At 43.3% G+C, this 16,625-nt stretch overlaps 1 protein-coding gene across 1 annotated transcript in view; it reads left to right on the top strand.

Moving 5' to 3' along the window:
* The window catches only part of LOC140824063 (UPF0235 protein At5g63440-like), a 28,590-nt gene extending 12,577 nt beyond the window's left edge, over positions 1-16,013 (top strand). The window contains exon 6 of the mRNA XM_073185665.1: positions 15,757-16,013. Coding sequence (XP_073041766.1) covers positions 15,757-15,816 — 60 coding nt within the window. The 3' untranslated portion in view covers positions 15,817-16,013. The remainder of the gene's footprint in view (positions 1-15,756) is intronic.
* Positions 16,014-16,625: the final 612 nt, after the last annotated feature.

Here is a 16,625-nt window from a genome sequence, read left to right as displayed (position 1 = left end):
GTTGGAGATGGGATGCAGCAGCAACAACAATGACTGGCGGTGATAGGATGCTAGATTTTAATTAGTTAGGATTTCATGGTGCTTGATATCTTATTATTATTATTATTATTATTATTATATATATTTTTTAGAAAAAACGTATTAGTTTTATATACTTATATATATATATATATATATATACACACACATATTTTGAGTATGACAAAGATTCCGACACTCCAAGCCCACGTGTTGTGATTGAACTATTTTAAGGTTGGGGAAAATTTCACGTTTTAAAAAAAAATTTTAAAAAATAATAATAAAAAAAATCTATTGATGTTGTACATGCCCTTCCAATGTTTGAGAAATTACCCTCCAATTAAACGATGATGAATATAAGTTTTTTTTTTATTCATATAATTTTTTATTTGCATGAGACATATTGTTTGTAGGCATTTTGATAAATAAGAAGGAAAAAAAATGAAAATTTTGTGTAGGTTGTGCACCTCGAGGGAAGGAGTATTCCTTACTAATGGCCAATCGTCGGTTTAACCGAATTTCCATAAGTGGCTCTAGCGTCAGTGATGATTCTGATAGTTACTCTCCAAAGTCAATTGCGTCCGACTTCTTAGGTGGTTCAGCCTCTTCTGGTGACTCACAGACTAGCGGGTTTCTTAAGGGACATACGCCATTAGAGACTCCCTTGCTGGATGATGACTCGAAATCTAGCGAAAATTTAGGCTGTGAGGATAGAGATGCTCTGACTATCCAAGATGTGGGGAGTTTGCGCCAAGTACTTGGAATACCACCTGATTGTGACATTAAGGTTTCGGGGCCTCGAGATGACTGCCATAACCCACCATCGAGTCATTTCACCCTTTTCCTTGAATACTTTACCGGTGGACTGTCGTTTCCTCCGCAACCTCTTTTGATATCATTTTTCATGGGACATTCCAAAAGTTGGGTCTGAGTAATGCGCAATTAACGCGAGTGAATACTCCTCTCGTCGGTTTTGCCGGAGAAGTAGTTGAAGCAGAAGGTGAAATCGCTCTACCCATATCATTGGGATCTTACCCACGGCGGAGCACGAAAATGGTGAAGTTCTTAGTAGTGAAAGCCCCGTCGGCTTATAACGTGATCCTTGGCCGCCCAAGCCTCAATCTGTTTCGCGCCATTGTATCCACATACCACATGAAGCTGAAATTCCCGACTCTAGAAGGGGCAGGAGAGGCGGTCGGAGATAGCAGACTCGCAAGAGAATGTCATGCGTCCATTTTGCTAAATGCAGTGGAGACTCGAATAAGACAGGGACCCGACATAGATTCTTTGAAGGGAAAGAAACAAAAACTTGAACAAGTTTCAAAAGAAGAGGGAATACATCTCGTGGATGGAGAATCGAATGACAGAGAAAGGATGACCGCGACAGAAGCTCTCAAACATATCGAGGTAGTGCCCGGTGATCCAAGAAAAACCCTCAAGATTGGGTCAGATCTGCCGACAGAAGTGGAGAACACTTTGACAAATTTTCTGCAGCGCAACGTCGATGCATTTGCCTGGGGTGACGAGCCCTTACCAGGGCTACCTCCAGAATACGCACTTCATCGTCTTAATGTGGATCCACGAATGAAACCGATTAAGCAGAAAAAGAGAGCTTTTGGCCCGGACAAAAATAAACATATAAATGATGAGGTGGGAAAGCTCATAAAGGCCAAATACATCAGGCCTGTTTCGTACCTGGAATGGTTAGCAAATGTTGTGTTGGTTCCAAAGACTGGAGGAAAATGGCGTCTTTGCATAGATTTCACTGACTTAAACAAGGCATGCCCTAAAGATCTTTTCCCTTTGCCTCGGATCGATTTGTTGGTCGACTCCACCGCGGGATGCGAATTGCTCAGTTTCCTTGACGCCAACCAAGGGTACAATCAGATAGGATTAGCCCCAGAGGATCAAGAAAAGGCTAGTTTCGTCACTGATCGAGGGATCTATTGCTATAAGGTGTTGCCATTCGGACTCAAGAACGCGGGAGCAACATATCAGCGATTGGTTAACAAGATGTTTGAACACTTGATTGGGAAGAATATGGAGGTGTACATAGACGACATGCTTGTAAAAAGTATCCGAGGGATCAAACATGTGGAGGACCTGGAAGAATGCTTTGAAATATTACGAAAGTATCGCATGAAGCTAAATCCAGAAAAATGTTCTTTTGGTGTACGTGGTGGAAAGTTCCTTGGATTCATGGTTTCACAAAGAGGAATAGAGGCAAACGCCGAAAAGATAAAAGCAATCTTAAGCATGACGGCACCGCGGAACATGAAGGGAGTACAAGAACTAACTGGAAAGATGACTGCTTTGAACCGTTTCATCTCTAGATCTGCAGACAAAGGCCTACCATTCTTCAAAGTTCTAAGGCAAGGAAAAGGATTCAAGTGGACGGAAGAATGTCAGCAAGCATTCGAAGACTTAAAGAAGTATTTGTCCACACCGCCACTCCTAGCAAAACCTCGATTTGGGGACGCCTTGATTCTTTATTTGGCAGTCTCACCTGAAGCGGTTAGCGCTGTGCTCGTGGTGAATGAAGAAAGAGAGCATAAACATGTGTATTATATAAGTCGGACCTTACATGGAGCCGAGCTCCGATATACCAACATTGAGAAATTAGCGCTTTCCTTAGTAATTGCGGGAAGATAATTACGCCCATATTTGCTATGTCACCAAGTGGTGGTGCTTACCAATCACCCTCTAAAGCAAGTTCTATCTAGTCCAGAGGCGTCGGGTCGAATGGTTAAGTGGGTCGTTGAGCTGAGCGAATTCGGACTTGAGTTTAAACCTCGCCCAGCCATTAAAGCACAAGTTCTTGCAGATTTTCTTGTTGAAATGGCCACTAATGATGCAGAATGCTCCATCCAGACTTGGGTGGTCCATGTCGATGGATCCTCAACTTCGCACGGGAGCGGAGCCGGGGTGTTGCTAGAAAGCCCTCAGGGTGATAAATTGATGTATTCCATCAAATTTAAATTCCCCGCGTCAAATAATGAGGTCGAATATGAAGCACTCGTAGCAGGAATTAAGTTGGCTATGTCCGCAGGAGCAAGAAATCTGGTGGTGCACAGTGATTAAACTAGTCGTTAACCAACTCAATGGAACTTACGAAGCCAAAGAGGAAAAAATGAACCAATATCTGACCCGAGTGAACGAATTACTCGCTCTACTGGAGAGCTATGAGGTAAAACAACTGCCCAGGGAAAACAATGAAGTGGCGGACCGTCTGGCCAAGATAGCTAGTTCTTGGACTAATATAGACAACAGAATGATAACTTTCTTGACAATCAGTAAAGAGGAGGCAGAGCAGGCCGGCTGCAACATCTTTTGCGTAGAAGGAGAAGAACCAAGCTCGGAAGAAGAGATTGTTAACTATTTAATGCGTGACGATCTCCCTCTTGATCCAGTCGCTGCACGTAAGCTAAGGATAAGAGCTGCGTGATTCACAATTATAGATGGAGAGCTTTATAAACGAGGTTACTCTCAGCCATTCCTAAAGTGTCTCACTCCTAGCAAGGCAAACTACGTTCTTCGTGAGATCCACGAAAGAATATGTGGAAACCACTTGGGAGGGAAAGCATTGGCAGCCAAAACTTTACGACAAGGTTACTTTTGGCCCACCATGAGGAAATATGCCATGGAATTGGTTAAGCGGTGTCGATCTTGCCAAGAGCACGCCAATCTCCATCACCAACCCGCGACATTGTTACAACCACTTGGAAGCCCCCTACCCTTTGTCCAGTGGAGAATGGACCTGGTATGACCTTTCCCCAAAGCTACGGGGCAGAGAAAATTTCTCATAGTTGCCGTAGATTATTTCACGAAGTGGGTCGAGGCAGAGCCATTGGTGAAAATTTCAGAGAAAGACGTCATAGGTTTTCTTTGGAAAAACATAGTGTGCAGATTTGGGATTCCCCGAGCTCTTATCTCGGACAACGGCACTCAGTTCTCTGGAGCAAGACTAAAGAAGTGGTGTCAGGGCCTCTCTATCAAACAACTATTTACGTCGGTCGGCAACCCACAAGCTAATGGGCAAACATAGGTAACTAACCGAACTATCTTGCAACATCTGAAGACCCGTCTCGGCAGCGCTAAAGGAAACTGGGTGGAAGAATTTGCCGAGCGCATTGTGGGCTTACCGAACTACACCGCACACATCGACAGGGGAATCACCTTTCAATCTAGCTTACGGTATTGAAGTTGTAGCCCCCGCTGAGATAGGAGAAACTTCATTGAGGGTGAAATAGTACAAGCAGCTTGAGAATGATCAGGCCCTTCGAGCCTCCTTGGATTTAATTGACGAATTGCGAGAAGAAACATCCGTCCGGGCAGAAAGGTACAGGGCACGTACGGCTACGGTTTACAATGACCGAGTAAATCCAAGATCATTCCAAGTAAGAGACCTTGTGATGAGAAAAGCTGATGTCTTGCATCCAGTTGGAAAACTTGACCCAAAGTGGGAGGGCCCCTATAAAGTGGTAGAGATAATCAAGATGGGTACTTATCGCCTCCAACACCAAAATGGGAAAGTACTACCTCGGCCGTGGAATGTAGCAAATCTGAAGAAGTTTTATGCATAGAGGAACGTAGTTGAAAAAGAAAATAATAGTTTATGTTTGGTTGTTTCCTGTGTCATTATTTTGCCCATGTATCTCCATCACTACAGTATTCAATAAGATTATTAGTTATTCTCCAATATTAGCAAGGAATTTTTTCAGGTGTAATACTCCGATTACGTATGCTTATATCGTCACCTTCCCATGTAGTCGTCAAAGGCTCTCAAAAAAAAAAAGAGGTTTTGCCAACCTCGTGGGATTGCTGACATGACGACTCTAGAGAAGGTCAACGATGAAACAAGTCCCGGGATACCTCGCCACCCTTATTGGGGGTTTAGGACTTCCCCTTGAGACAAAATCTTGGGAGATTGATCCCCTCCCAAGTACACATGAAAACAAGCATTACGTCATCACAAACAAAACTACTACACGTAGCGCTATATGAAAAAAAATTATATATGAAATCTTCAAAAGTTAAAGTACCGCGGCCTTAGGGCTCAAATGAAACAAATATCTAATCCATGCGAAAGCACGATAAAGGATATTACGATGAATAACAAATGCAAGTAAACAAATCTAAGGAGTAATAATGAATGCAACTTAATGCTATGCGTCCCCCTCAGTAGGGAAGAGATCCAAGGCTTCAATAATCTCAGCATTGTCCGAAAGGACATCAACCATGGATCCTCCACCCACCTCCGAGACACTGGGCTCAATCATCATCACTATCTCTTCAGGCACAAGTTTCTTCCTCAGTTGGTTTCGACAGTCCAGAACTACCTCATCATGAATGATCATAGCCCAATCAAGTACCTCCTCTCTAAATGCTGATGATGCTTTGAAATTCTGAACGCCTTTCTCCTCGGTCTTTTTCAAAAGATTATTGCCCGCCTCGGAGTCAAGGAATTGACCACCAGTCTTGACCTCAGTAGAATACTTTTCTTCGAGGATTGTAAAATCTTTTAACTTGTCCGCAAGCTTTCCCTGTACATGTAGAAGCTCCACATTGATCTTTTCTTTCTCTTGAGTAAGACGAACATTCTCTTCTTTCAATCGAGCAACCTCCTCGTGCAGCTTATCTTGACAATTGCGCGGCCTTTCCTCCCGAACTCGCACAGCACTAGCTAACGACAAACCCTGCAAATATAATAACAAACAATTTTAAAGCGGAGAAAACATGCATGATTCTAACATAATAAGCACAATACCTGACACGAATTCCAGGCAAGGGAATGAGAAATGAATCCGTGGACAACGACACTAGATGGACCATGTCATAATCTCCGACAATGCTCCGTCCTTTCTTCCATCCAATCTCCGGATCATCTAGATCCCAGAAAGATTCGGCTTTCTCCCTATGGTTCACCCCATCGACAAAGATATGCTTAACACGGGAAGTCTTGGAAGGTGCTCCTTCATCGTCCGCACGGATCCTCTTAGGATTCTTTTGCATTTCATCATCCACCTTCTTTTGCATTTCATCATCCACCTTCTTTTGCACCGCTTCATGAGCTCGTTTTTTTGCCTCTCCTCCTCCCCCATTCGTAGGCCTAATCTCCAAAGTTTTGCTTGACGGTGAATAGTTAGTTTTCTTTTACGAATTAGAACCCGACCCACGGACAGGCTCAGAACGTGCCGGTGGGATACCCCTACGAACAGGGTCACGAAAGTCATGAACAGCCCGATTCGCAGGCGCTCTACTATCACCAGCAAGCAGGGAACGCCTCCCCACAGTGGCTTTGCGAGCTCGGATCGTTGCCAAATCAAATCTATCACCTGCACATATACAGCAGGCCGTTTCTTCTCCAAGCCCAGGTTCTCGGGGTGGTGATGGCAGTGGCGGGACCTTGAATCTACGATGGTTTCGCTTTTCAACTGTTAGGAGAAAAAGGACACTCTGGTTTGTGACCCAAGAGGCGGAGATGCTCTTGCAATGACATTCGTGAATCGGAGCCGGGGTGGACAAATTGCTCGTTGGGGGAGACCAATGGCATGTTGGAGATGGGATGCAGCAACAACAATGACCGGCGGTGATAGGATGCTAGATTTTAATTAGTTAGGATTTCATGGTGCTTGATATCTTATTATTATTATTATTATTATTATTAGAAAAAGGTATTAGTTTTATATACTTAGATATATATATATATATACACACACACACAGATACACATATTTTGAGTATGACAAAGATTCCGACACTCCAAGCCCACGTGTTGTGATTGAACTATTTTAAGGTTGGGGAAAATTTCACGTTTTCAGTTTTTTTTAAAAAAAAAATAATAATAATAATAAAAATCTATTGATGTTGTACATGCCCTTCCAATGTTTGAGAAATTACCCTCCAATTAAACGATGATGAATATAAATTTTTTTTTATTCATATAATTTTTTATTTGCATGAGACGTATTGTTTGTAGGCATTTTGATAAATAAGAAGGAAAAAAAATGAAAATTTTGTGCAGGTTGTGCACCTCGAGGGAAGGAGTATTCCTTACTAATGGCCAATCGTCGGTTTAACCGAATTTCCATAAGTGGCTCTAGCGGCAGTGATGATTCTGATAGTTACTCTCCAAAGTCGATTGCGTCCGACTTCTCAGGTGGTTCAGCCTCTTCTGGTGACTCACAGACTAGCGGGTTTCTTAAGGGACATACGCCATTAGAGACTCCCTTGCTGATTTAGGCTGTGAGGATAGAGATGCTCTGACTATCCAAGATGTGGGGAGTTTGCGCCAAGTACTTGGAATACCACATGATTGTGACATTAAGGTTTCGGGGCCTCGAGATGACTGCCATAACCCACCATCTGGTCATTTCACCCTTTTCCTTGAATACTTTACCGGTGGACTGTTGTTTCCTCCGCAACCTCTTTTAGTGGAATTGGTTGAGAGCATTGGCATAAGCTTTAGTCAATTGACCCCAAATGCCGTTAGAGTTTATTCAGCGTTTTGTCATAAGATGAGGGAAATTCGCATGCCTTTGTCTGTAGAGTTGTTCCATTCACTTTTCTCGACACGTAGGAGCAAACCAGATTCGTTTGTTTACTTTCAACCTCGAGCCAAATGTAAATTTTTCTCTCGAATCCCGTCTCCTAGAAGCTTTTGGAAATCTCAATTTTTTTATGTTAAGGATTGCGGGTGGGGGATACCTGTGGTTTGGAGTTCGGGAGTTCGAGTTATTGCGATAAGAGGGACTCACCACGCACTTCATCTTCAATGTTGTGATTTAGGTCTTTTTGAAGAACATTTTAATCCTAGGGATTTAATGACCGCTGGTATAAATTTTAATTTTTTTGTACTCTGTGTTGGTTATTCCTTCATTCTCCATATTATTTCGCTCTAGAATTAGCTGATTCTCTCTCTTTTATATAACCTTTTCGGCCAACTGTATACGTGCAGGTGATAGATTTGATTTGGCAACGATCCGGGCTCGCAAGGCCACTGTGGGGAGGCGTTCCCCGCTTGCTGGTGATAGTAGAGCGCCTGTGAATCGGGCTGTTCATGACTTTCGTGACCCTGTCCGTAGGGGTATCCCACAGGCACGTTCTGAGCATGTCCGTGGGTCGGGTTCTAATTCGCAAAAGAAAACTAATTATTCACCGTCAAGCAAAACTTTGGAGATTAGGCCTACGAATGGGGGAGGAGGAGAGGCAAAAAAACGAGCTCATGAAGGGGTGCAAAAGAAGGTTGATGATGAATGCAAAGAATCCTAGAGGTCCGTGGACGATGAGGGCACTTCCAAGACCTGTGTAGCATTCTTGTCGAGGAACATGGAGAAAAGCCACTCTTTCTGGGATCTAAGATCTGATTTGGATGGAAGAAAGGCGAGCATTGTCGGAGATACGAGCCTTACAGTGTCGCTGTCCACCGGATTCATTTGCTCATTCCCTTGATCATCGTGAATAACCTTATTATGTTGAATCAGCGTTTTGTCCGCTTAAATAATTTTTGGTTATTATAGTTGCAAGGTTTTCGTTAGCTCAGTGTTGTGCGATTCTGGAAGAAGTTGCGCAATTGTCAGAAGCTGCACGAGATGTTGCCGATGAAAGAAGGTTCGTCTTTCAAGAGAAGCAAAGATCAATGTGGAGCTCTGACATTAAAGGAAAGCTTGCAGACAAGTTAAAAGATTTTACAATCCTCGAAGAAAAGTATTCTACTGAGGTCAAGACTGGTGGTCAATTCCTTGACTCCGAGGCGAGCAATAATCTTTTGAAAAAGACCGAGGAGAAAGGCGTTCAGAATTTCAAAGCATCATCAGCATTTAGAGAGGAGGTACTTGATTGTGCTATGATCATTCATGATGAGGTAGTTCTGGACAGTCGAAACCAACTGAGGAAGAAACTTGTGCCTGAAGAGATAGTGATGATGATTGAGCCCAGTGTCTCGGAGGTGGGTGGGGGATCCATGGTTGATGTCCCTTCGGACAATGCTGAGATGATTGAAGCCTTGGATCTCCTCCATACTGAGGGGGAAGCATAGCATTAAGTAGCATTCATTATTACTCCTTAGATTTGTTACTTGCATTTGTTATTTATCGTAATATCCTTTATCGTGCTTTCGCATGGATTAGATATTTGTTTCATTTGAGCCCTAAGGCCGCGGTACTTTAACATTTGAAGATTTCATATATAATTTTTTTTCATATAGCGCTACGTGTAGTAGTTTTGTTTGTGATGACGTAATGCTTGTTTTCATGTGTACTTGGGAGGGGATCAATCTCCCAAGATTTTGTCTCAAGGGGAAGTCCTAAACCCCCAATAAGGGTGGCGAGGTATCCCGGGACTTGTTTCATCGTTGACCTTCTCTAGAGTCGTCATGTCAGCAATCCCACGAGGTTGGCAAAACCTCTTTTTTTTGAGAGCTTTTGACGACTACATGGGAAGGTGACGATATAAGCATACGTAATCGGAGTATTACACCTGAAAAAATTCCTTGCTAATATTGGAGAATAACTAATAATCTTATTGAATACTGTAGTGATGGAGATACATGGGCAAAATAATGACACAGGAAACAACCAAACATAAACTATTATTTTATTTTTCAACTACGTTCCTCTATGCATAAAACTTCTTCAGATTTGCTACATTCCACGGCCGAGGTAGTACTTTCCCATTTTGGTGTTGGAGGCGATAAGTACCCATCTTGATTATCTCTACCACTCTATAGGGGCCCTCCCACTTTGGGTCAAGTTTTCCAACTGGATGCAAGACATCAGCTTTTCTCATCACAAGGTCTCTTACTTGGAATGATCTTGGATTTACTCGGTCATTGTAAACCTTAGCCGTACGTGCCCTGTACCTTTCTGCCCGGACGGATGTTTCTTCTCGCAATTCGTCAATTAAATCCAAGGAGGCTCGAAGGGCCTGATCATTCTCAAGCTGCTTGTACTATTTCACCCTCAATGAAGTTTCTCCTATCTCAGCGGGGGCTACAACTTCAATACCGTAAGCTAGATTGAAAGGTGATTCCCCTGTCGATGTGTGCGGTGTAGTTCGGTAAGCCCACAATGCGCTCGGCAAATTCTTCCACCCAGTTTCCTTTAGCGCTGCCGAGACGGGTCTTCAGATGTTGCAAGATAGTTCGGTTAGTTACCTCTGTTTGCCCATTGGCTTGTGGGTTGCCGACCGACGTAAATAGTTGTTTGATAGAGAGGCCCTGACACCACTTCTTTAGTCTTGCTCCAGAGAACTGAGTGCCGTTGTCCGAGATAAGAGCTCGGGGAATCCCAAATCTGCACACTATGTTTTTCCAAAGAAAACCTATGACGTCTTTCTCTGAAATTTTCACCAATGGCTTTGCCTCGACCCACTTCGTGAAATAATCTACGGCAACTATGAGAAATTTTCTCTGCCCCGTAGCTTTGGGGAAAGGTCATACCAGGTCCATTCTCCACTGGACAAAGGGTAGGGGGCTTCCAAGTGGTTGTAACAATGTCGCGGGTTGGTGATGGAGATTGGCGTGCTCTTGGCAAGATCGACACCGCTTAACCAATTCCATGGCATATTTCCTCATGGTGGGCCAAAAGTAACCTTGTCGTAAAGTTTTGGCTGCCAATGCTTTCACTCCCAAGTGGTTTCCACATATTCTTTCGTGGATCTCACGAAGAACGTAGTTTGCCTTGCTAGGAGTGAGACACTTTAGGAATGGCTGAGAGTAACCTCGTTTATAAAGCTCTCCATTTATAATTGTGAATCGCGCAGCTCTTATCCTTAGCTTACGTGCAGCGACTGGATCAAGAGGGAGATCGTCACGCATTAAATAGTTAACAATCTCTTCTTCCGAGCTTGGTTCTTCTCCTTCTACGCAAAAGATGTTGCAGCCGGCCTGCTCTGCCTCCTCTTTACTGATTGTCAAGAAAGTTATCATTCTGTTGTCTATGTTAGTCCAAGAACTAGCTATCTTGGCCAGACGGTCCGCCACTTCATTGTTTTCCCTGGGCACTTGTTTTACCTCATAGCTCTCCAGTAGAGCGAGTAATTCGTTCACTCGGGTCAGATATTGGTTCATTTTTTCCTCTTTGGCTTCGTAAGTTCCATTGAGTTGGTTAACGACTAGTTTAATCACTGTGCACCACCAGATTTCTTGCTCCTGCGGACAGAGCCAACTTAATTCCTGCTACGAGTGCTTCATATTCGACCTCATTATTTGACGCGGGGGATTTAAATTTGATGGAATACATCAATTTATCACCCTGAGGGCTTTCTAGCAACACCCCGGCTCCGCTCCCGTGTGAAGTTGAGGATCCATCGACATGGACCACCCAAGTCTGGATGGAGCATTCTGCATCATTAGTGGCCATTTCAACAAGAAAATCTGCAAGAACTTGTGCTTTAATGGCTGGGCGAGGTTTAAACTCAAGTCCGAATTCGCTCAGCTCAACGACCCACTTAACCATTCGACCCGACGCCTCTGGACTAGATAGAACTTGCTTTAGAGGGTGATTGGTAAGCACCACCACTTGGTGACATAGCAAATATGGGCGTAATTATCTTCCCGCAATTACTAAGGAAAGCGCTAATTTCTCAATGTTGGTATATCGGAGCTCGGCTCCATGTAAGGTCCGACTTATATAATACACATGTTTATGCTCTCTTTCTTCATTCACCACGAGCACAGCGCTAACCGCTTCAGGTGAGACTGCCAAATAAAGAATCAAGGCGTCCCCAAATCGAGGTTTTGCTAGGAGTGGCGGTGTGGACAAATACTTCTTTAAGTCTTCGAATGCTTGCTGACATTCTTCCGTCCACTTGAATCCTTTTCCTTGCCTTAGAACTTTGAAGAATGGTAGGCCTTTGTCTGCAGATCTAGAGATGAAAAGGTTCAAAGCAGTCATCTTTCCAGTTAGTTCTTGTACTCCCTTCACGTTCCGCGGTGCCGTCATGCTTAAGATTGCTTTTATCTTTTCGGCGTTTGCCTCTATTCCTCTTTGTGAAACCATGAATCCAAGGAACTTTCCACCACGTACACCAAAAGAACATTTTTCTGGATTTAGCTTCATGCGATACTTTCGTAATATTTCAAAGCATTCTTCCAGGTCCTCCACATGTTTGATCCCTCAGATACTTTTTACAAGCATGTCGTCTATGTACACCTCCATATTCTTCCCAATCAAGTGTTCAAACATCTTGTTAACCAATCGCTGATATGTTGCTCCCGCGTTCTTGAGTCCGAATGGCAACACCTTATAGCAATAGATCCCTCGACCAGTGACGAAACTAGCCTTTTCTTGATCCTCTGGGGCTAATCCTATCTGATTGTACCATTGGTTGGCGTCAAGGAAACTGAGCAATTCGCATCCCGCGGTGGAGTCGACCAACAAATCGATCCGAGGCAAAGGGAAAAGATCTTTAGGGCATGCCTTGTTTAAGTCAGTGAAATCTATGCAAAGACGCCATTTTCCTCCAGTCTTTGGAACCCACACAACATTTGCTAACCATTCCAGGTACGAAACATGCCTGATGTATTTGGCCTTTATGAGCTTTCCCACCTCATCATTTATATGTTTATTTTTGTCCGGGCCAAAAGCTCTCTTTTTCTGCTTAATCGGTTTCATTCGTGGATCCACATTAAGACGATGAAGTGCGTATTCTGGAGGTATCCCCGGTAAGGGCTCGTCACCCTAGGCAAATGCATCGACGTTGCGCTGCAGAAAATTTGTCAAAGTGTTCTCCACTTCTGTCGGCAGATCTGACCCAATCTTGAGGGTTTTTCTTGGATCACCGGGCACTACCTCGATATGTTTGAGAGCTTCTGTCGCGGTCATCCTTTCTCTGTCATTTGATTCTCCATCCACGAGATGTATTCCCTCTTCTTTTGAAACTTGTTCAAGTTTTTGTTTCTTTCCCTTCAAAGAATCTATGTCGGGTCCCTGTCTTCTTCGAGTCTCCACTGCATTTAGCAAAATGGACGCATGACATTCTCTTGCGAGTCTGCTATCTCCGACCGCCTCTCCTGCCCCTTCTAGAGTCGGGAATTTCAGCTTCATGTGGTATGTGGATGCAATGGCGCGAAACAGATTGAGGCTTGGGCGGCCAAGGATCACGTTATAAGCCGACGGGGCTTTCACTACTAAGAACTTCACCATTTTCGTGCTCCGCCGCAGGTAAGATCCCAAAGATATAAGTAGAGCGATTTCACCTACTGCTTCAACTACTTCTCCGGCAAAACCGACGAGAGGATTATTCACTCGCGTTAATTGCGCATTACTCAGACCCAATTTTTGGAATGCCCCATGAAAATGATATCTGCAGAGCTTCCTGAGTCCACCAATATTTTCTTTACCCAAAAGTTAGAAATCGTGGCGGAAATGATTAAGGCGTCATTGTGTTCCCCCCGAGAGGCTTCGAAGTCCTCTTCTCCAAAAAATAATTCTTCATCTCTCTTCGATATCTTGTTAATCGATTGAGTTACGGTTACACATGAGGAATTTTGATCACGTCTGGCTGCACGCGCGAGATTTTTCCTTGCATTGTTTGAATCCCCTCAGGCGGGCCCCCCGGTTATAACAGAGATTATACCTCCAGTGGGCATGTTCTCCTCTATCTGCTCGGGTTTTTTGCCCCTTTCAACCTGTTCTCGCTGCTGCTCGCTTGGGCGGTTGTCATCAGGACGCTTGTTGCCTTTCTGCTGACTGCGGAATCTATCCACATAGTCACCTAAATATCCTCTTTTGATCAACTTTTCTATCTCGGCCCGAAGGCTGAAGCAATCCTCAATGGAATGACCTTTATCTTTGTGGAACAGACAGTATTTGTCAGATATCTGACGCTTAGGATTTTCTTTCATCGGGCGCGGGGGTTGCAGTAATCCTTGCTGCTCTGCTACTACCAGTATGTCTGACAAACGTGCCTTTAAGGGAGTATACTGGAGTCTCGGACTTTGGGCCGTTCGTTTTTCCTCTCTCTTGGTCCCCTCCGGTCTCTCTTCTTACCTTCTTCTTTTCCCTAAGTACCGTGGTTAGATGGCTTCTTCAATGCGTATATGTTTTTCGGCTCTTTCTAACAATTCCTCCAGAGTGTTTGGGGGCTTTCCAGATATAGATTCCTTGAATTTTCGATGGCGGAGGTTCTGCTGTATTATTCCGGCTAACAGGTCATGGTTAACATGGGGAACTTCATGCACAGCTTGCGTGAACCGTTGTACATATTCTCTCAGGCATTCCCCTTCCTTCTGAGAATTATAGTAAATAAATAAGCCGTTGTTTTTAGATATTTTTTTGTTGATAGAGAACTGATGGAGAAAACGCTGAGTTAGTTGCTCCAAGCTATCTATGGTTCCTGGAGGGAGCTTATTGAACCAAGTAAGCGCACGACCAGATAGGGTAGTTCTTAAGATTTTGCAGTAAGCGGCTTCACTAATATCGTAAAATCTGCCTTCGCATAAAATTTGTCGAGATGATCTTGTGGGTCACCCATTCCCTCGTACTCTGGCAAGTTGGGTATTTTCACTCCCACTGGTACCGACTCGGCTAAGATGGCAGTGGTAAAAAGGCTGCGCCGAGCAGGTAAAACGGCCAATCGGTTGTCTTGCTCATTCAAAGTACGAGATCCTCGTGCGTAAGTGTGGAGCGAGATACTTTCTCTTCGTGGAGGAGGGCGATGTGTACGGCCGTCTGATTCATCTTCATTGCACGCTTCATCATTGCGCCTGGTCATCTTGCTGGGGTCATGGGAAGTCGAACGGTCGTTGGGAGTTGTTTCACCAGTATTAGCACGTGAATGATGTGCAAGCATCTGGGCCACTGCTTCAGCTGCTGCGCGAGTGGCTGTCTCCTCCATCATGGCTTTCAGCGTCTCTTGGGTGATGAGCATTTCTGACTGCGAAGGAATAATAGGCGGGATTCCCTCACCCCTTACGTTGCGAGAGGTGTGCGAACGAGTGTGCATCCTCGAGTGACGAAGTGACACGTTCCCACAGACGGCGCCAAGCTGATGCAGCTAAAATAAATGAGTCGAGTAAACTGCGCACGCGAGATCCGACTGGTTAGTAAACTGGTCCACTTGGCCCGTAAATGGGCTCTCCTGGCTGATAAACGGATCCACGTAGACAATGTACAGTTAATTTGCGGGGCGTCACCTGCGTCACAAACACTCGTTAAGTGGGCGTCGAGAGGCTTCCCGACGTAGACACTCCGACGCTCAAGTCAGTAAGCTGTTCCAAGAAAACTCAGAGAACTAAAGAACTTTTATCAAAATGAGAGCCTCCTCTGAATTGGGCAGAAACTCCTCTATTTATAGATTTTTAGGAGTGCTTAATGGGCTTGAGCTTTCGCACACACAATCCAAAATTTTGGGCCTAAATAATGTTAAAGCTAAACAAATAACTAATTGAATTAAGCTTATTAAATTGGACGTATTCTTATTAATCCAACAAATAAATAATCGAGTTGAATTAAATAATTAAATTGGGCATGTACCCATCAAGGTGATTCACTCTCCGACAGTTTTCTCATATACTATAATATTTGTTAGCTTGTCTTAGCCTCTTTTTTTCTCACTAGACTAAAATTTTCTGACACGGCCGTTTTACTTTGTGATCTAAAAATGCGTCCAAAATCTTATTTTCGCTGATCTTGAATCTTTGTTTTGTCCAAACAAGTATCAACATATTTCCTTCTCAATTTCCCCCGATTTTGTTGTATTCTATCGATCACATGACGCTATTCATTGGTTAAACAGGTGGAGGATTTGAGCGCCAGGCAAGTATATGAGAAACTCCTCGAAGCTGCTCAACCTTGACATACTTTTCTTAACGTGTATTTTATTACCCTCAAATATATATAATTATGATGCAAATTTTCTCCAGCTTCGAATATGTAGTATTATTGTTCACTATTTGTTGATCGCCTATAGGGCAGGCAGGGCCCCTTACAATAGCTGTTTGTTTTTTTAGGAATATTTAGTTTCTAAATAATTTTCTCATGATTACTTTATTAAATTCTTCAAATCAAACTATAATTATATGGAGGGGTCAATTATGTACAATACCACTGTGAAATCTCGAAACACATACCCCAAAAAACACGTATGGATAAAGATACATGGACTTGAAAATATGAAGATTGAGAATACGAGGATATGAATGTTTAAGATTTGAAAACATAGAAAGTTAATATATCATTTTTTCTATGAGAACTTTTTAACAATAACTTGAGTTTAACAATCGTTGGATTTCACAAAGCTAGTGTATGTAATTAAATCTTACGAGGAGTAAATGCTTACGCATGTGACATTTAAAAAAAATGAAAATAGTGACAGAAGGGAGCTCTTTTCCAACTTCGCACAATTTGAGTACCGAATCGGTGAGTGTCAACACCTTATTTTTAACTTTGGCCAACACTGAAGCATCCCAGCAGTCCAGCTCAAAATTTTATACTGTGCTACTCGAATGTAAGGTTTTGATTTTGGCCAACACTGAAGCATCCCCACGAGGACAGTTGAAATCAAGGTCCATGCCAAATGTAGAACCGAATATCACAGACATATAAAGGTAACAATACCTTGCATTTTTAAAATATACATAAATTCAGGTAATGCAGTACTCCACT

The sequence above is a fragment of the Primulina eburnea genome, chromosome 2 (genome assembly GCF_022965805.1).
Source record: "Primulina eburnea isolate SZY01 chromosome 2, ASM2296580v1, whole genome shotgun sequence".
In the NCBI taxonomy this organism is placed as follows: Eukaryota; Viridiplantae; Streptophyta; class Magnoliopsida; order Lamiales; family Gesneriaceae; genus Primulina; species Primulina eburnea.
Note: the sequence above shows the minus strand (reverse complement) of the source record. Positions and strands in the feature narration are given on the sequence as shown.